General features: G+C 41.2%; 1 protein-coding gene across 1 annotated transcript in view; it reads left to right on the forward strand.

Annotated features, from left to right (window-relative positions):
- Positions 1 to 21,379, forward strand: part of ITGBL1 (integrin subunit beta like 1) — a 216,250-nt gene that overhangs the window by 108,094 nt on the left and 86,777 nt on the right. Inside the window, exons 4-7 of the mRNA XM_039528318.1 lie at positions 7,456 to 7,602; positions 12,086 to 12,208; positions 18,545 to 18,685; positions 20,224 to 20,364. Coding sequence (XP_039384252.1) covers positions 7,456 to 7,602; positions 12,086 to 12,208; positions 18,545 to 18,685; positions 20,224 to 20,364 — 552 coding nt within the window. The remainder of the gene's footprint in view (positions 1 to 7,455; positions 7,603 to 12,085; positions 12,209 to 18,544; positions 18,686 to 20,223; positions 20,365 to 21,379) is intronic.

Raw genomic sequence — 21,379 nt, forward strand, 5'->3', positions numbered from 1 at the left:
CTCTGGCCTAGGGCCAAGGGGTTTGGAGTGCAGGAGTGGGGTCAGGGTTGGGGCAAGGGGTTGGGGTGCAGGAGGAGGTTAGGAGTGCGGGCTCCGGGAGGGAATTTGGGTGTGGGAGGTGGTTCTGACCAGGGGCAGGGGGTTGAAATGCGGGTGGTGGTGTGGGGTCTGGGAAGGAGTTAGGGTGCGGGGGGGGGGTGTTCCAATCTTGGAGTGGGAGTTCGGGGTGTGGGCTCCGTCAGGGTGGCACTTAACTCAGGCGACTCTCAGTCGGCAGCACAGTGGGGCTAAGGCAGGCTCCCTGCCTGTCTTGGCTCCCTGCTGCTCCCAGAAGTGGCCGCCATGTTTGGCCCTGAAGTGGCGGGGCCAGGGAGCTCTGCAAGGTGTGTGCTGCCTGTGCCTGCAGGCACTGCCCCCACAGCTCCCATTGGCCACGATTCCCAGCCAATGGGAGCTACGGAGCCAGCGCTGGGGGCAGAGGCAGCGCACGGAGCTTCCCTGATTGCCCCTGCTCCTACGGGCTGCAGGGACATGCCAGTCACTTCTGGGAGCTGCACAGAGCCAACTGGACTTTTAATAGCCTGGCAACCCCAGCTTCCCCCCCCCCAGCTCAAACCTCAGTTTCCCTCTGCAGCAGAGCGAGCCGGCGCTTGCAGCTCAAGCCCCATGTGGGGGCATAGAGGCCCAGGGCTTCTGGCCGATGGCATGGAGACTTGCCGTGGGCCAGATGAAATGAAGCAGGTTGTAGGCTTCCCCACCCCGGTATAGCAGAAAGAAGGTAATTCAGCTTCCATCCCTGTTTAATACTCCGTGCCTCTGTTAATACTGCTAATAGAGTTAACAATTAATGCTATTTATAATGGTGGTTATTTATTGTTGTTGTTATTGCCCATCTGTTAGACACTGGGACTGCTGTGTCACTTGATGAATGCCACTGAGCTGTTTGAAGTTATGAATTTCTAGTCCCTATCACTCTGTGCTGGCTTCAAGTGTCTGAATTCCCTAATTTTAGGTGTCTTAAATTTAAAGGACTCCATATTTCAGGAACAAACCATCCTGGTTTAATAATAATAATAATAATTAATAATATTAATTATTTACTGTAATAAAAAGGCAACCTTCTCAATCATTTTTAACTGATCCATTTAATAATGTCACTTTCGTTAGTATTTTAGCCTGTTAAAATACATTTTGTATAGCTTTAGTGGAGAAAATTAAGTCACTAAAACATGGCTGAAAAGAAAAGGCAAAAGCTGCATTTCACCTGGCACAGCATAGGCCCACCCTGGAGCAGAGAGAGATTGTGACTCTCAGGGCTGGACTACACTACAGAATAAGGTCGATGGAAGCCACCTTAAACTGATCTGTTAATGTATTCGTCTACACTACCGGGTCCTTTACGCTGACCTAAGTTGCCTCTAATGTCGATTTCTGTACTCCACTTCTGCGAGAGGCGTAGCGCTTAATTCGATTTTCATGGGTCAACAGTGAGGCAGTGCAGACGCAGCTTTGTGTAATTTGATTTAATTGGCCTCCCGGTGGTGTCCCACAATGTTCATCGGTGACCACTCTGGAGATAGTTCTCAACTTCACTGCACTGCAGCCAAGTACATAGCAAACAGCACCTCCCCTGCTAACGCCCCGGGAACATTTGATTTCCCATTTCCTGTGTGATTAGCATTGGGAGCACACCAGCACAGCTGATCATGGAGACTCCATGCCCCAAACGTGCTCCAGCCTAGTCTGCACAGGAGATGGTGGAGGTGGTGGATCTTATTGTTGTATGGGGAGAAGAGTCTATGCAGGCAGAGCTCCTATCCAGCAGAAGAAATGCTGACATATATGCCAAGATCACGTGGGGTCATGGGGGAGAAGGGCTACACGAGGGACACAGAGCAGAGCTATATGAAAATAAAAGAACTTCGCAAAGTGTACCAGAAGGCAAGGGAGGCAAACAGTCGTTCTGGTTCTGACCCTCACACATGCCGGTTCTACAATGAGCTGCATGTGGTTCTCAGGAGTGACCCTATCAGTACCCCCAAAAGCAACGTGGACACCTCTCAGATGTGTGAGTCTAGGGACAACAAGGAGGACAATATGGTGGACGAGGAAGAGGAGGAGGAGAACGGGAGGCAGGCGAGTGGTGGATCCATTCTCCCCGAGAGCCAGGAAATATTTTTAACCTTGGAACCCTCTGGCTGACTGTGATGCCAGAGAAGGCACCTCTGGTGAGCATAAAGTTCCAATCAATTTCCAGTTAAACTTTAGCGGGCACACACATTTGGTTTTATTGCACGTTTACTGTGAAGAAAAAAAGAGGTGCTGTGGGTCTCTACTTCCAAGAGGCTGCTTCAGCTACACAGAGGGTTGCCCCGGAAAAGATTGTTTATGTGGACTGGGATAGCCCGGGAATCCTCCGAGGAGATCTCTAGGAAACTTTCATGAAGGCACTCTGCAATCCTTTGCAGAAGGTTTCTGGGGAGGGCACCATGTTTCTTCCACCATGGTAGGACACTTTCCCATGCAACTCCTGAATTAATTCTGCTGGCATCATTGCAATGCACAGCATAGCAGTATAAGGACCAAGTCTATACCCAGATCTTGCAGCATCTCCTCCCTTTCCACCTCTGTTACCCTCAGGAGACTGATATCACATAGGGTTGCCTAGAGGAAACAGGGGAAGTTTTCATTAAAAGTGCTTATACAACAAACAATAGAGCACGTAGAGACACCCACCCCCCCAAATTCCAGATTGCCAAACCATGCTGCCTTTAATGTGCTCGGTGTGGATCGGCATGTAGTTCAACTGGCTGATTCTGGATGGGGGGTGGGCTTCTTGTGTTTTTCTCCCACCCTTTTGGAGGTCCCCCATGTGAAATTTCGCAATTTGGGAGTGAAAACGCTCCCTGCCCCCTGTTCTTAAACAACATCCCATGTTGCTAGGGGGAAGGGCGGTTGTTCAGCTAGCTACCTATGCTCCCGATGTGAGTCTGTCACAAACTTCAGGAAAAGTGCAGGCACCTCGACTCAGGGGGCCTATTCACCATGGCTGGAACAGCAAAACGGCTCATTGAGTGGGTAGGGATTCTGATTATGTTATGGCTTGCACCTAGCGTAATAAGGGGTTTGGATTTTTATATTTTTTATAAAAACAGCCTTGCTCTGGAAACATTGTATGCATTTACAATGGTTGCTTTGTTCTTTTCCATGCCTGAAAGCTGGGAAATGTGTCCTTTGCCGTGTCATCACCTGTATGGAGACGTTCACTGATTAAAAGGAGGAGAAAGAGGATGCAGGAGGACATGTTCACCAAGATAATGAATGCCTCAGGGATAGCTGACACACAGCTCACAGCCTGGAGGATTTCACTGTCTGAGAAATTCGATGTGGACATGAAGAGCAGGAAATCACCTCAGGAGCAAAAGCGAGGCATGCGGGATGAGATGCTTCAGATTATGAGGGACCAATCAGTCATGTTGAGGTGTCTGGTTGAGCTGCAGGAACAGATGCAGGAGGGTAAAGTCCCTCTGCAGCCTCTGCTGAACAGCCAGTCAGCATTGCTTGGCTCACAGCCTCTCTCCAGCATGTCCCTGTGGCCTGCGCCACTTCCCGCGGCTCCCATTAGCCGGGAACGGTGAACTGTGGCCACTGGGAGCTGCAGGCGACCGTGTCTGTGGATGGTTAATGTAAACACTGTCTCGCGGCCCACCGGCAGATTACCCTGATGGGCCGTGTACAGCCTGCGGGCTGCAGGTTACACACCACTGATTTGCCTTCTCTGAATTGATTCTCACTGACCAGTATCTATCTGGCATTGCAAGCGTCCATACAATGATCGCCACTTGCTTCTCCACTGTCAGAGCGGGTGTCATTTTTGTGTTGCTGAACTGCAGGGCAGGGGAAAGCTCTGCACAAAGTTCCTGGAAAGTTTCCTTCCACATTCAAAAGTTCTACAGCCACTGCTCATCATCCCATACCTGCAAAATGATGTGGTCCCATCAGTCAGAGCTTGTTTCACGTGATCAGAAATGGTACTCAACTATGTGCAGGTGCTCCGAGACAGCCAGCAGCAACTGTGAATTGTTCTTTTCAATGGCTTGCAGCAGGGCTGCTTGCAGGACATCGCATGGTGGTCCCTATCTCAGCTCTGGAAATACTGCAGGAGAAGGCATCTGAAAGGCTGGGAGATTTTTGGGGAATTGTTTTTTGTCTGTTTGTTTGTTTGAAGATGATTTGCCTTGGAATAAGCTGGATCTCAAATGTCCAACAGGAGAATATGCCTATAACTTTTTTTCTCCCTGTCACTGCAGGTTATTCCTAGAAATGTAAATTGAAATTCCACCAGAGGCAATATATCTAATGTAGTTGCTTAGTGAACCAAGGGCTTTATTTAAGAACTTGGTGCACTGCAAGGTCAACTTCTCAAGCACAGCTTTAAACTCAGCGCCTGATGGAGAGTGCCTCAGAAAAAATATATGAAAAAATGATTTAAAAGACAGCACAATTCCTTACATAAGAATGGCCAAACTGGGTCAGACCAATCATCTATCTAGCCCAGTATCCTGTCTTCTGACAGTGGTCGGTGCCTGATGCTTCCAAGAGAATGAACAGAACAGGGCAATTATCGAGTGATCCGTCCGCTATTGTCCAGTCCCAGCTGCTGGCAGTCAGAGGTTTAGGGGCACATAGATCCTCAGGTTGCCTCCCTGACCATCTTGGCTAATAGCCATTGATAGACCTATCCTCCCTGAACTTAATTCTTTTTTTAACCCAAGTATACTTTTACCCTTCACAACATCCCATGGCAATGAGTTGCACAGGTTGACTGTGTGTTGTGTAAAGAAGTACTTCCTTATGTTTGTTTTAAACCCTCTGCTTATTAATTTCATTGGGTGACCCCTAGTTCTTATGTTATGTGAAGGGTAAATAACACTTCCTTATTCACTTTTTCCATACCATTTATTATTTTATAGACCTCTATCATATCCCCCTGAGTCATCTCTTTTCTAAGCTGAACTGTCTCCGTTTTTCCCATACTCTCCCCATATGGAAGCTGTACCATACCCCTAGTCATTTTTGTTGCCCTTCTATGTACTTTTTCCAATTTTAATATATATTTTTTAGCTGTAAAGAGCAGAATTGCATGCAGTATTCAAGGTGAATGCATCCCAGGGTTTAATATAGTGGCATTATGTGATATTTTTGTTCTTGTTATCTCTCTTTCCTAATGGCTCCTTATTATTTTATTTTCTTGTCTACATGGCTCTGGTCATCTGTAGTATCTGAGAATCTCACAGACATTAATGAATTTGTCCTCCCAACACCTTTATGAGAAATGGGAGTATTATTAATCCCCACTTTTACAACAGGAGGATCTAAGTGACTTGCCCAAAGTCATGCAGACGGTCTCTGTGCAGAACCAGGAAATGAACCCAATCTACTGAATTCCAATTTGATGCCTTAACCAAAAGACCAAATCTATTCTGTATTTTTCTTTTAGCTTGTAAACTCTTGGGAATGAGGACTATATTTTTGTGTCCTGTTAGTGCTCAACAAATACAATAAGTACAATAAATGAAACATGCATCTACAAATACTCTCTTAGAGTCTTACCCTTCTTACTCTGGTCTAGATCACAAACTGGCCCATAATAAACAGAAAAAGAGAGAGGCTAACTTAAGGACTTCACACTCAGATTTTTTTCTCTTTTAAGAGTGATTATCAAAATATTTTCAAATGTTTGTTTTTCTAAAAGAGACACGCAAATACATGTACAGTCACACTCTTTTTCTCCTTTGTGCACTAATATATTTTGATTTGTGCCTATCTCCGATGACTGAGAGAGATTAGTGCTGCCAGACCAAGTAAGGGAAAGTATGCAGCAGTTGCCACTGAGTTGCAGAATTGTTTAGTTAAAGGAACACCAGCGAAAAAAGTATTTCTCCTTTTTATTGGAGCGTCTTTTCTTTACCAGCCGAGATTGAGCCAGTAAATCAGCAGGGAAGCTGGGATGTAAGAAGCCTTAGCCGCTGTCTGGAGTATTCTTTAAAACAGAGAAGGAAATGGCTTTTAGTTGTTTGCTTTATTTTGGTTTGGTTTGGCTGCACTAGGGTTTATCTTCCTTTTCCAGTGAGGGTTATGCCATTAACCACCAATGAAGCAGGAAAATTTTATATAAATATTGTGCCACCCCCACTCTCGTTCTGCTGTCATTCACCTTTTTCATGTGGAAACAGAGATCATATGAACCAGTCATCAGACAAGTCTTTAACAACTTTTTTATTTATTTATTTATTTATTTAAAAAGAACTGAATAATGATATTCTTTAACATGTCCTTTAATTGATGAACTGTGTCTCTGGACCACCGGAGACAGCAAATACAAAATGTATTTAATTAGCAAATAAACTGGCTTTACATCATGAAAACAATTTATTTACAATAGCTTTTTTAAATTCCACTATATTAGCAGAAGGTGTGTTGTACTTTAATGTTGTTGTTTCTAACTGCAGACAAATTGACATATTTAAAATCAACTGTGGTAAGATTTTATTGCTGAGAAATTAAGTGACCCATTTAGAATGCTGACCTGCCAATTAGATAGATGCCCTTTGTGTGCAACTGTTTGAAGCCATATGTTGTTCTTGATAGATTGGTTTATGCAAGATCATACATAGTCTAAAAGTGTAAAGAGGAAACTGGAAATTAACTGACTGTAATTTACGCTTAATGATTAATTTGGAATACAATGGTTCAACTGCAACATAAATGAACAGTGCAGTCAGTGATCTAGTCAGAAATCTTTTAAGACATTTAAAGGATTTGTAAAAACCTATTGGACCTTGTATAAAGAAAAAGTAGTTGAAATGACACATTTTGCTCATGGTTCACATGAATATCTTTGCCCTGCGAGATATTGCAAAAGACCTGTAGTGTAGAGATCTCCGCTGATATACGCCATACCATCTATTGATGGAAGAAGCAGTTGGATTGGTCCTTGAAGCTCTTGCAGTGTTAACCTACCAAGCAATGATATTCATGCTATTCATGAAATATATATCCCATTGTCTTGCTATCATTTTATTGAGATAATAATGGTTAGCAATTAAAATACTAAAGAAAAAAAAAAGGTTTTCAGGCTATAAATAATGTTTATGTAGTAGTAGTCTAATTCTGTAATCCCTTTTTTAAAATAGCCATTCAGGACTATCAAAATAATGTACTCTGAAACTAAAGTTACATACATTTAAAATCTCTCTTCAAAGTTAATTTAAACTTTTTCTAGCTTTTAGAAAAGCAGTCATGTTTATAATTGTGCAAATGTGACTTAAAGAGAATCTTTTAAGGATGTCAACTTTAAACGTTTTTGATGCAACAGTAGCTTTTTTAAAAAGTATATTGGAAAAGATGAGTTAGAATGATACTGATTTTGACACTGTTTCCTTAAATTCCTAGGCCATGGAAAGTGTGACTGTGGGAAATGCAAATGTGATGAAGGCTGGTATGGTGACGCTTGTCAGTACCCAACTACTTGCAACCTTACACGGAAGAAGAGCAATGAAATGTGTAAGAATTCTCAAGATATTATCTGTTCTAATGCAGGTAAGATATTTTTGTTAATGGTTATAGTTCTTCCTGTGTTACCTTGTATATCATGATGACATTTGACATGGTTTAATTAAAACTTCACAGAATATGGTTTTAAAGATGGCTTAGTATACTTATAGAGACATACTAAACTTCTGTGAAATTATATTTGTCAGTGTGTGTGTGTGTGTGTGTGTGTGTGTGTGTAATGGAATTCAGACAATACAATGAAAATAAGTCAGCAGGCTGAGTCTTTCCTTTGAAATTGACATAGACTCCGCTGTTCTGAATGACTTCTTCATCCAGAAAAATCAGTGGGAAAAAATGTAACCTAAACTGTAGTATGCAGATTGCTAGACATGATATGCAATGCTAGTTTAAACTTTTTATAAGGATTTATGTGAAAATATTTTTATGACTTTTAAATTGCCTCTAAAGTGTACTCAAAATGCTTTCTTTAGTATTCTGGCTCATCCATAACTATTTAATTGATGAAGACTCCAGCTGGGCCAGATGTTTTACTCATCAAAAGGATGTGGTAACAACATTTACACTGAGAGGGGCTTAGATATTTTTGTTTTGGTCAGATGCAAAGGAGGCATTTGCAAACTTCCTTTCTGGAAATTTAAACAGAAGCTTTAACACTGATTATTAAAACTTACTATCACAAAACATTTGCCATGTAATTTTGGTTAGGGAACCTCCAGCCAAAACCCTATTACATTCTGAGCTGTTGTAACTCTTTTGATCCTTTGTTTAAGTTTTATGATTCGTGCTGACCTCAGTGGGAATTACCAAGTAGACAAATGGGAAGATAGAACTGTCTTGAAGATCCAGCTGCACAGCCTTAAAATTTTGGTGGACATTTGCAGGCAATCTGAACTGAAATCAGATTCTGCTGATTAACATTCACAAATCTCTATGTGAATCTGGCAGTGGGAGGAGTTGCCAAGTTCATACTTTTGCCCAACATTGCCAGTATTTTAATTTACATTTAAGCCCATACACATATGTAATTTTATACTTATGGGATAGTTCTCTTACTCATTTTGGCATTTTGGCATTAAACTAATGACTAAGCATTGTCATTCCTTTGCCGGAGATAACATAGACTGCAAAAGTACTAGGAATTATCTTAGCTGAGTCTAATCCATGTTTGATATGATACTTGTTACTTGACTATAGGCAGGAGAGGAATTAAGGCAGGACTGGTTGGTGAAGACTCAATCAGCTGCTTAAGGGTAAGACTGAGAGCTAAAGACTAGGTTTTCTTGTAATCAGAGCTGCTCTCTCTCTCCTTTTGCTTTTCTGTTTATACAAAAACCTTTAGTTTCTGCCTCTTTCTTCAAGTGGTGCACCTTAAAACATGACAGTAAAACCCAGAGTTGTGGAAATTCTCTTTGTGAATGATATCTGGTTACTGGACCTAGGTTTGTTCTACACAATCAGTTTATATTGTCATGTTTTGGTATTTTCTTCAATGCAGTAGTGAAACACTCTCTTAAAGCTTGTCAGATATTGAGATATTGATGGGCAAAGAGAAGTGTTGAACAATAGAGAGTCATTATCAAGTCTTACACCAGAAATGAGCCATGATCCAATGTGTCAAAGAGAGAGAGAGAGAGAGAGAGAGAGATTAGAGAAACTACATAAACAAAGTAACTGACTTACCACTTTGAACAAGAGAAGGACCACGACTTGCCTATAAAGCTACATCCACACAGCTCCCTCTTTGCTAAACATCATATAGACCCAGATTATCAAAGGCAGCTCAAGCAATTGTGGAAACAAATAACATACACACATGTTTAAATTAGACACACAAATATGTGTAAATGTTAAGCAGAGCATTCTTCTGTGAGGTTTTCTGGGATCTGCACTGCCTACCTGTTTCTTTCTGGGTGGAGTTTAAAATACTGTTTTTGATAAAGGCCTAAATGTGGGTTTGGCTCTCAACATGAGACATCATCAGTTGTGATCAGCTAAAATGCATGAGCCCCCTCATGGTAAACGAGAGGATGCTGCTAGGAGAGCTTTCTCTCTGAGCACCTCTTCCCTTTTGAATTCACTCTCCCCCATCTCTTGGCTGGAGATGGCCTGAGTCTGTTAATTTCTGAGATTCACTGAGAAGCCCAACTAGCTGAGCAGCCATTTGAAGTGGCTGAGATTGGAACGATTTGGAGTAGGCTGTGGGACTTGAGGCAGGAATGTTTTAGTTTTGTAGTGTCTTTTGTTTACTGGCTATGATTGGTGTTGTGCGGGTTTGGACTATGTTTTTTTAAATATTTGTCTGATTGCCTAGAACCTGGAACAAGTATCTGATATATGTGTGACACTGAAGTAACAAGTATATCATCGTGTATTTATTGCAAGTACTTGCCCAGTTAGGCACCAGGTCTTTCACTCAGGGAGTTGACCTTCATTGCTTTATTCTTAGACTCTAGGGTTCATATCTGAAGCAGAAAGAAATATATATATACTGTCTTTTCAAAAACACAAGCCTACCATGATGATAGGAGCCCAACTGCCCAATCTATTTTCTATAAATGCATGCACACAGTTGTGCATAAAGCTGGTTGAATAACTTGTAATGAATACATTTTCTCTCCTTTTCTATTTGTGAATCATCTGCTGAGAAACTGGAGTTTTCTTGAAGTTATTCATTATCCAACATTGTTTGCTAATGAACTTCAACAAATAATTCTAGATCTGTTGCTTCTTTGTAATCAAGTTCTTGTCATTGTTTTTAAATTCAAGTTGTTTAGCTTGGGCATGTAGATCACATGGCATTTTTCTATTCCCTGTCTGAATGAGTGTGACACTCATTCAGACAGTCTAGTTTCTATTGTAAATACATATCTGAATTTAAAAATTGATATCTACAATAGTATCATCTATTATTAGCTTACATGTGCTGCTTTGGATACCAGTTTTTATTCCAGTAATCTCATCTACTGAATTTTGGTGGAAAGCAAATACACAAGAGGCATGAACACAGCTGAAGCAAACTCCTAGATAACTTTGGAATGCAAATTGCTGATTTTTTATGTTTATTCTGGTAGTGCCTAGGGCCCCATTATGCTAGGAATTGTACAAACACAGAACAAAAAGACAGTGTCTGCCCCAGCGAGCTTACAGTTTAAGACAAGAGACAACAGATGGATGTAGACAGGCAGATGGGGGAGTACAAGGAGAGAATAAGACTGTATTGTCCAGCATGATGAGCTGTGGTCTCAATGCACCAGCAGGGGGAAGGGAAGGGATTTAACATATGAGCAGAGTCATCAGCATGATGATCTGCAGATGTTATGCTAGTTCCACGTTTTTGTTTTGTTTTGTTATTTAAGCCCTAAGTTGCTTAAATGAGTTATTTTAACTCAGAAAAATGCAAAACAATGAACTTAAGATCTAAAAAATGAAAGAATGGCACTATGATGCCATCAAAATATAGTCCGCCACCTACATCACGGTATTCTTGCTGCAATATTTTACAATATTTGACCATGGCCAAATAATAGACAATCAATTGACTGATAATTTGACATTATTTGAACAGTTAATTGACTGGTTTGCCGAGCCTAGTGAAAACTACATTAATAGGCCAAGGAATCTTCTCTCATAACCAAGGAATGTTGCAGAAAAGTTTAAGATCAGTGACTGAAGGATTGATCCTCCAGTATTATGTCAAATATCCCTGTAATGTACATCCTTGCAGAAAAAGCTTACAGTTCTATTAGCCATTTCGGATTATATATTGGTAAAGTACTTACTGATTGTTTCACATTTTCACTGCAATTAGCTAGTCAGTTGGCAAATTAAAGGTATTGCAGTGATAATTACTATATAAAGTTGAGTCCTCTTCCCTGACATCTGAGCATGAGTTCTTACTGCAGGTGGTCCTCCCCCAAAATTAGTTCAGACTGATTTCTTGGGGTTTTCCCCATCTCACTACATTGGGACCACATTCTCAAAATTATGATTGTGTAGGGGATATTAGGATGTTGTGGGACTCTCTAAATACACTGAGGGGATGCTTCCAATATTATTTCTAGGATCTCAATTGTCCTGTCATGCTCATCTGTTGCCATATGGCCATTGAGCTGGACAGAGTCAGATTCCATCCTTGAGAAATTGGCAGTGTAGAATTCAACTTTCTTCCTTCATGAGAGAAAGAAAATGTCTTCTACTGTTGCATTCATGTTTGTGGATTTTATGATGCCTTTGGGGTAGCTGTTGACAGACAGCCCTGGAGGTGAATTTTACTTGGCTCTAGAGAAGTATGAAACTTCTTGTTATGGTTCTTTATTCTTTGTAGAGTGGGGCACTTAAAAAATCTATTTACACTTCAGATGGACTCCCCTGACCCCCTGGTTTATCTTAAGTTTTCAGTGAGCTCAGCAATAAGGCATATAAAACCACTGTTGGCTTAATTAAAACAGCAACAACTATTTTTTCTATTAACTATAATCACAAGAGTGGTTTTTTTAAATGTTTACAGGCGTATGCCAATGTGGCAGATGCAAGTGTGAGAATTCAGAAGGGAATGGACTCATCTATGGTAAATTTTGTGAGTGTGATGACCGAGAATGCATAGATGATGAAACAGGCGAGATCTGTACAGGTAAGTGCATTAGTAAATAAGTACAATAAGAAGATCAGTCAAAGATGGTTGAGACATGCAATAGAGTAATACAGTATTTCAGATTTTTACTTATTGGAATTATAAAATGACTTTATTGCATGCATGCATTGAGAGACAAAGAGATAAATAGCATGAATATCTACAGTGAATAGTGAGTAGAAATTTCAGATGAGCAAGTGGGCTGAACAATAATCTGAGGAACATAGTAGCCCTGAGCCACTGTCTCCTTTTATTAAGAGAAACAGGAGCCAGGGTGCATAGTACCACAAAGCTCCTAATTTTCTAACAAGTGAGGTACATGGAAGTGGATATGTGCAAGGATGGAAGAAAAAGAGAGAGACTGAGGGGATACATTAAAAACAGAGAAGTACAGTATTGGGACAAGTGGGATTAGAAAGGAGTAACACACACCCACATACACAAGGGGACCCAATTCACCCCCATAATACTGCAAGTATGTATTACTATCTGTATTTACCCATGTGTGTATAGACACCAAAATAATTTCTATTTGTTTAACTCTCCATGCTGCTCTTCGGAGAGAAAAGAACTTTGGTTATACAGAATAAGTTGTTTTTTAAAATGATGATAGTAATATGACCCTCTAAAGAAGCCATATCCTGGGAATGCAGGCCAAATTTATCAAATAATTGGCCAAAGTAAAAGCTGGGGAGGGATATATGTCAATGATTCAATATATATTTTACTTTGCATACCAAGTGTGAAGAGAAAATGCCACACTTTATTACATTTGATAACATTTGACATTTTACAAAACCCCATTTGCATTTTTCTGTGTATCCTTTCTCATCAGTGCGGTGTCTCATTATAAAACGTTTTCCTATTCCCTACCCTTGTTTCATTCAGTGATGCCATAATCCAACCAGGGACTAGATTTACCTCTGTAAAACTCCGATTTTATGTTGATGTGCCTGTTGAATTCAAGAGTTACCAGAGAAAGGTGCTAGTGAACCACATCCTTCGTGTTTGTGACTTCTTAATTCATCACTATGGAAATTGGTTATATTATACCAGGACCCAGACACTTCAGTCAGGATCAGGACCCAATTAAAGTTGATATTGCAAACAGTAAGACAGGAATACTCTCTTGGAGACCTTGCAAACTAAGGCTCTTATCCTTCAAACTTATGCACAAGCTTAACTTTAAGCACATGAAGAGTTGTGCTGGGCGTATCGATAGAGCTACTCCTCATGTGCTAAAAGCTAAGCATATGCATATGCAGTTGCAAGGATGGACCCCAAATAGAGAAACCAGGCATGTGTTGGCATCCTTTCATCTGCGAGAGACGGTGGGAATTGCAGCCCATGATGTAGATGGTTTGCAATGTCTCATGTGACTGAATAGGTCAAGCCAAGATTTGCATGATCTTTGGCAGTTAGTGCAAATGTATGTATCTTTGTTGGAAGCTGCTTGCTTCCTACGGGCTCTTTTCTCCTCAAGCTGTAGGAGCTAGCTCCTGTCATGGACTTTGATACCCTCATGGAGACAATGGTGACTCTTGTTATGATCACTTGCCACGTTCCCATTGGTCAGGATCAATTCCAAATTCCTTCAAATCTCGCTTGCATGTATTTTTATAGAGAAGCTTGGACTATTGTTCTTGTTCCCTCTGATAGCTCCCCAGGTAGCGTATCCTTGGCTATGCGTCCGTCTTCCAACCTACTCAGATGGCCCAGCCAGCACAGTCGAAGAACTTTGAAGAACCTCTGCATTGGTGACTTTATCTTGCCAATTGGTGTTTAGTATGTGGTGTAAACAACATAGATGGAAACTGTTAAACCTTTTCTTCTGATGAGCATAGATTGTCCATGTTTCCCCACCATACATGAGTGCTGAGGATGCAAGCTTGGTACACTAGCAGTTTGGTCTTGATGGTAAGCTTTGAGTTGCTCCACGCTCTTTTAGTTAGTCTGCTACAGGTAGTGGCAGTCTTTCCAGTGCAAACATTTAGTTCTTCATCCAGTGAGAGGTTGGTGGTCACTGTAGAACCTAAGCAGCCAAACTTTTGGACTACTTCTAGCTGATTTGCATTTAAGGTGATTGAAGGACCTTGTGGAACCCCCTGTCCTAATACAACCATTTTCTCAATGCTGATGGTGAGAACAAATGCCTGACAGGTACTTGAAAGGCAGTCCATGAGTTCTTGTAATAGATCTTCATTGTGGGCTATGAGGGAGCGTCATCAATGAATAGAAGTTCCCTGATTAGCATCTTTTTTACTTTGGTTTTTGACTTAAGTCAGGACAGGTTGAAGAGTTTCCCATCTGATCTTGTGTGGAGATACACTCCATCTTTCATGTCCTTAAACTCACAGTTCAAGAGTACTGAGAAGATTCCAAAGAGTGTAGGGGCAAGAACACATCCTTGCTTCACTTCACTTTTCATCTCAAAGCTGTCTGAAGTGGACCCATCAAACTGGATAGTTGCTCTCATATTGTTGTGGAATGAACGTATAAGACTGAACAGGGTTGGTGGACATCCTATCTTTTCTAGTATTGCTAGTAGATCTGCTCTGCTGACTGTGTCAAATGCTTTGGTTAGGACCACAAAGGTGATGTACAATAGTCAGTTTTGCTCCCTGCACTTTTCTTGGAGTTGATGCAGAGAAAATATCATGTCTATAGTTGATCTTCCAAGCTTGAATCCGCACTGTGATTCAGGGTAGACACGATTTCCCAGCTGTTGTAGGTGCACTAAGATGACTTTTGCAAAAGCTTTTCCTGCTACACTTAGTAGCGAGATAACCCTGTAGTTGTTGATTTCCACTGGGATGCCATCTTTTCCAGGAGCCTTGTCATTTGATAGCAAATCAATGATCTTGCTTAGCTCTTCTACAGTGGGCTCCACATCTAGCTCTGGCATGACCTGTAGAGTTGGCATTTGGTCCAGTGATTCACTGGTGATGTTTCTTTCTTGTGCGTATAGCTCTGAATAGTATTCAACCCAATGAGACAACTGCTTGCTTTTATCTGTAATGATTTCACTGCTGTGTGATTTGAGAGGGGCAACCTTGTTGACAGTGGATCTAGAGCTTTCTTCAGGCCGTCATACATGACTTTGAGGTTTCCTGTGTCTGAGGCTGTCTGTATCTCTTCTTAGAGCTTGATCCAGTAATGATTTGCACAGCATCTGCTTGCTCACTGCATCTCGATTTTTGCATGTCAAAGTCTCACTTTGGTGCTCTCTGTTAGCTTCTTGTTGTGTTCCAGATAGGCTGTGTTCTTAATATTGATGAGAGCTAATAGTTCCACTTCATTTTCTTCAAACCAGTCCTTTTTTGACGGTCTCTTTCCCCCAAATGTAGCTAAAGCTGTTTCATGGATTGTTGCTCTTAAATTCTCCCAAAATTCCTCCGCCTTCTCTGGTAATTACTACCCATGCATGCTAAGTTGAAAAGCCTGCACAAACTCCTGGCATTTCCTCTGGTTTTTAGTGTTAATAGCATTGATTTTGGGCTTGCTTCTAGGTTTTGCTCGATGGTGAGTGGGGGTGGGGGGTACCTGGGCCCACCCACTACTCCGAGTCCTGGCCCAGGGACCCTGTAGATGGCAGCCACATGCTGCATCACCTCCAGCCCCACAATCTACTTCCCTGGGCCACTTTTCCGCAGCCCCAGCACCTTCTCCGCCCTTGTTTCAGGGCCCTAGCATGTCAGCAGTCAGCCAGGAGCTCACTCTCGCTCCCCTGATCTTGCCCAGCACTGCTCTGTCCAAGGTGCTAGCTGCCCTCTGCCTGTGAGGCAGCCAGTCCTCCACCCTTTCCGATCTCCAGGGAGATACTGACTTTCTCTGCCCTGCAGCTCTTCTTATGTGGGCCTGCTTGGCCCTGATTGGCTGCTCCTCGTAGCCCTCTCCAATTGGCTGTCTCCTGCATAGCTTCCCTATAGTCCTCTCTCATCAGCTGTCTGTTGTGCAGCCTCCTTAGGGTTCTATTAACCCTTTATGGGCTAGTGTGGGGCAGATGCCCTGTCACAGGGGGATTAGCCATAGGGATTTCATATTCAGTTTCAGCAAAGATACTGCTTGATTTTTAACATGGACCATATTATAGCTAACTAAACTCCGATCCTGTAATTTGTTGTTTTGTCCTCATAGAACAGCATTGTCTTCAGTCAGGAACCATAGATCCACTCCAAGATAATTGTAGATTAAATTATGTAGTTCATACTAGTTCTGGGTATATATGAGTGTGAGGGTAGAAAAGAAGAAGTCAGAGGTGGTTGTTATCCTTCGTGACCAAAGATGATGCTGACGATGGTTTTACGTCTTGTGAGCATAGTTGTGGCTAAAAAGACCGCTGTGCAAATGGCAGCCCTTTCCAAATAAAGTATGTAGGTAGTTTGATGCTGAGAAAGGGATTACAAATTATGCCTGCCAAGTCTGCTGCTGTTTACAACTCAGACTCTGTGCCTCAACAGCCATAAGACAGTAAATAAAACTTTACCCTGTCATCAGAACACACGCGTGACTTGTTTTCAATGGTGATGGTTTGCATTGCGCCATCCACACTCGCTCTCCTATTCACCTGTGCTCTAGTGGAATGCAGTCGCAAGATGATTGGCAGGGGGTACAGACTGTAGCTGATGATGTGGAATCATTCCATGAGACCTCTGTAGTCAAAGATAGAGATGGTCAAAAAATTTATAACAACTTAGTTCACAAATTTAGCTTCCTTTCTACCAGTGTGAAGTGTCTGCAAAAAATTGCCAAGTTCTCAAATGTATTTAGTTTTAGAAATTATTCACAAATTTGTTCGGAAATAATTCTTGATCTGCTTTCATGAACAATTCATTGTGAATATTTGAAATACAAAATTTTCTCTGGGTTGGTTAGTTACATAAGTCATACAGAACTGTTTCTTTTCCTTAATTGGTTGACAGCTGTGGAAATGTCATGTTTCACTGTAAAATGTACATGTCACAATTCAAAATTTGCATGGTTGATAGTAAATGAACATGAGATATTTGAGGACAGCAGGTGATCCAGTTCTTGCAGAGATTGCTGGGGCTGTTGAGTCTGACACTCATAGTACAGTGAGAAAAGATTTGATCCTGCAAGGTCCTGGCTCTGCTCACCAAAGCACTTAACTATGTGCTTAATTTTAAGCACATGAAGAGTCCCACATGCTTAACTTTAAAGCCTTGGGTAGTCCCATTGAAGTCACTGCACTATTCACCTGCTGAAAGTTAGGTGCTTTGGTGGATTGGGTCAGAGGGCTTACAAGCTTGTAGGATTAAGCCCCAAATGACCAGAGATAGAACCTGTTCAGGATTTTGAAGGTGGGGGAGGGATATTAGGTGAATTTGTTAAAGGTTTGTTTTGATTCATGGAAGGGATTGATCTTCTAGCTGCTTCTTAATTTTTAAGAGCTGATTTGTCTATGTCCATAATTTCCCTGTTTAAAATAGTTACAAACAAAAGCCAGACTCCTGCAAGCTGCTCAGCATGGGTGAAGCCCTCCACTGGCACAGAACCCCATGGAGTGAATCTTTCAAGGGGCTGAGCTCCTTCAACTCCTGTTGTTTAAAAGTTGCAAGTGCACAGTACCCTGTATCTCAGGGGTCGGCAATCTTTGGCATGCGGCTCGCCAGGGTAAGCCCCCTGGCCGGCTGGGCCGGTTTGTTTACCTGCCATGTCCACAGGTTCAGCCGATCGAGGCTCCCACTGGCTGCGGTTCGCCGCTCCAGGCCAATGGCGGCGGCGGGAAGTGGTGGCCGGCACATCTTTTGGCCCGCATCACTTCCCGCCACCCCCATTGGCCTGGGATAGCAAACCGTGGCCAGTGGGAGCCACAATCGGCCGAACCTGCAGACGCGGCAGGTAAACAAACTGGCCCGGCCTGCCAGAGTGCTTAGCCTCGTGAGCCGGGTGCCAAAGGTTGCCGACCCCTGCTGTAGTTCATGATTGAGAGATTGAGCCACAGTAGTGTATTTAAAGTTGCTCTTTACTTTTTCTGTTAAATTCACGATCTACTAAATGTACCCATCCATACTCAAGAATTAAGTTTAATGACTTTAAAAAGAATAAGTTTAAATTTAATTTTATTATTATTTATTTATGTATTACAAATTAAGAACATTTGTAAAATAGGTTTATGGAGGTATATCAATACAACATAATTAATTGCTTCTGTAGAAATCTTATTTTATTCAGAAATAAAATCTGTCAGCTGCTTTAGTTGTGATCATAACACTGCAAGGATGAAGAGGAAAATTAGTTAAAAATGGTTAGATTGTTAATGCTCTTTTAAAAACTTGTCTATTTCTCACTGTATAAAATTTGCTTTGGGTTAAGGCCATGGAAAGTGTTACTGTGGAAACTGTTACTGTGAGGCTGGTTGGCATGGAGATAAATGTGAATTCCAGTGTGACATCACCCCATGGGAGATCAAGAAAAGATGCACATCTCCAGATGGCAAAATCTGCAGCAACAGAGGTGTGTCATTTGCATATTTTATATGTGCATTTATTCTGCAGTAGGACAAAGGTCATAATTTTTAGAAATAGTTTTTGGTTTTGCTCTCTTTTCACTTCTGGACATGAATCTTTAAAATTTGGCATCTCTGTGTATGTGTGTACACATAAACATACACTTATGTGTGCATGTATGAATATGTTTGCGTATAGGCATGCACATTTTTCCTATTATATACAAATGTGTGTGAATATGTATATGTAAAATATATATTTATAAGATGAAATTGTCCCAAGAATGGGAAGCCCTTTTCACCTCTTGCTCCTACAATCAGGCTGCACTGGCTGGGTAATGGGCAGATAACTCATCCTGGGTTCCCAAAGCCCTGGATATGGGCTATGAAAGAACGGTGGTCATTATTTCATCTCTGAATCTGGAACAGCAACCAAAGAGGGACTGCTCATGGCCTTAGAAGACAGATTTTTTTTTAACTATATGTAGTTCTTTGCAGAAAGTCCAATCACTTGAATTTCATCCATAACGTCCATTTAATTTTGCCAGTTTGGGAAGAAATAATTAAAAAAATGAGATTTGTATTCACCAGCTGCTATAGTTGGCTTCAGTGAACAAATAGTTCAAAGTGAGAATGTTATTCCTTTGGCTGCAGTCCAGAACTATTACAGAAGAGCAAAAGTGCAAGTCTCATAGAAACCTTTCTTAAATATATCTCTAAGGACAAAACCTGCTATAGTATGAGCACCTAATTATCCTGAGAGCATTTAGAAAACTCTCTCATCTTAATTATGGGGAAATTGAAAGCTTGGCTCAAATACAGAAAGAATGTAGGTTTCAGAGTAGCAGCCGTCTTAGTCTGTATCCTTAAAAAGAACAGGAGTACTTGTGGCACCTTTGAGACTAACAAATTTATTTGAGCATAAGCTTTTGTTGGCTACAGCCCACTTCATTGAACGCATAGAATGGAACATATAGTGAGGAGATATATATATATACACAGAGAACATGAAACAATGGGTGTTACCATACACTAACAAGAGTGATCACTTAAGGTGAGCTATTACCAGCAGGAGAGAAAAAAACTTTTTGTAGTGGTAATCAAAATGGTCCATTTGCAGCAGTTGACAAGAAGGTGTGAGGAACAGTACTGAGGGAAATAAACATGGGGAAATAGTTTTACTTTGTTAATGACCCATCCACTCCCAGTCTTTATTCAAGACTAATTTAATGGTGTCCATTTTGCAAATTAATTCAATTCAGCAGTCTCTCGTTGGAGTCTGTTTTTGAAGTTTTTTGTTGTAATATTGCAACTTTTAGGTCTGTAATCGAGTGACCAGGGAGATTGAAGTGTTCTCCGACTGGTTTTTGAATGTTATAATTCTTGAGGTCTGATTTGTGTCCATTTATTCTTTTACGTAGAGACTGTCCGGTTTGGCCAATGTACATTGTCAGCAATGTCCCTCTGCCATGTACATTGGCCAAACCAGACAGTCTCTACGTAAAAGAAGATGGTAGGCCCATTTCTGTTCTGTTTTTTTCCTTAGGCACATGTGTATGTGGTGAATGCACATGCCATGATGTGGATCCAACTGGTGACTGGGGAGATATTCATGGAGATACCTGTGAGTGTGATGAAAGAAATTGCAAGGCAGTGTATGACAGATATTCTGATGACTTCTGTTCAGGTAAGGGGTATATGTAAATGTAAACAAGATGTCTGAATTTAATTTTGGAAGAAGGAATGTCCAATTGGCTTGCTCTCACTCCTCATTCTATTTCTTTAGTGTAATTTTTGCTAAGCAGACATTAGGGCTCATACTCTAATTACTTTATTGGAAGTAAGTAGATTTTTTAAAATTAAAAAAACATGCTATTTTGTGAAACATTTAAATGAAATGAAAAATCTTTCATCTTTATTTTTTTTCACAAAACATATTTTTTGACCAACTTGTCTAAATATGAACGAAGGAGCCCAACTGTAAGCACCCATTTGTGTTATGCTAAGTACATTGTGTTCAACAGAGCACAAACTGAACAATTTGAAGAATGACTGAAGCTGTTAAATGTGGATATACTCTACCACACAGACTGAAACATGCAGGGTCACTTCTAGATGCCGCAAATGAAGAGACAGAGGGGAAAAATAAAGGAAAAACTAAAAGAATCCAATTTGTTATTAATACAAGGTGGTTGGTAGAGCATAAAAAGTGGTATGGTAGTGACTTTAGTATCAGTTCAAGAAATATGTGTTCCTATTAAATGCTGTTGAGTCTACTTCTGAACTGTACCTTGCTGCCCCTCAGAATATTGGGTCCAAGATACTCAAGATGCCATTCAAGAATGCCAGGTATAACAAGAAGGTCGTTGCTATTTGCTCAGATAAGAAAATAAAATGGGAAAAGATGAGAGCATTTCTCAGGACCAGTCATCTAGAACTTCAGCTGTATGGGTGCTCAGCACATTATTTTAATCCTTGTTGAGAAAGAACAACTAACACAGTCCTACCCCATTTCTGGAGGTTCAAAAATTCTTCCTCAGCTACCAACATCCTCATGGTTTGTTGACTGAAAAAGGATTGATGCCCCAGCATCCCAGTGACACTTGGTGGAACACTGGGGAAGATGATGCCTCTTCATTTTTATCCAATTACCATAAATACAATGAAATTAGCACTAAGCATGAGAAGGACTTTGGCTAAAA

The sequence above is a fragment of the Mauremys reevesii genome, linkage group 1, assembly GCF_016161935.1.
Source record: "Mauremys reevesii isolate NIE-2019 linkage group 1, ASM1616193v1, whole genome shotgun sequence".
NCBI classification, from domain to species: domain Eukaryota; kingdom Metazoa; phylum Chordata; order Testudines; family Geoemydidae; genus Mauremys; species Mauremys reevesii.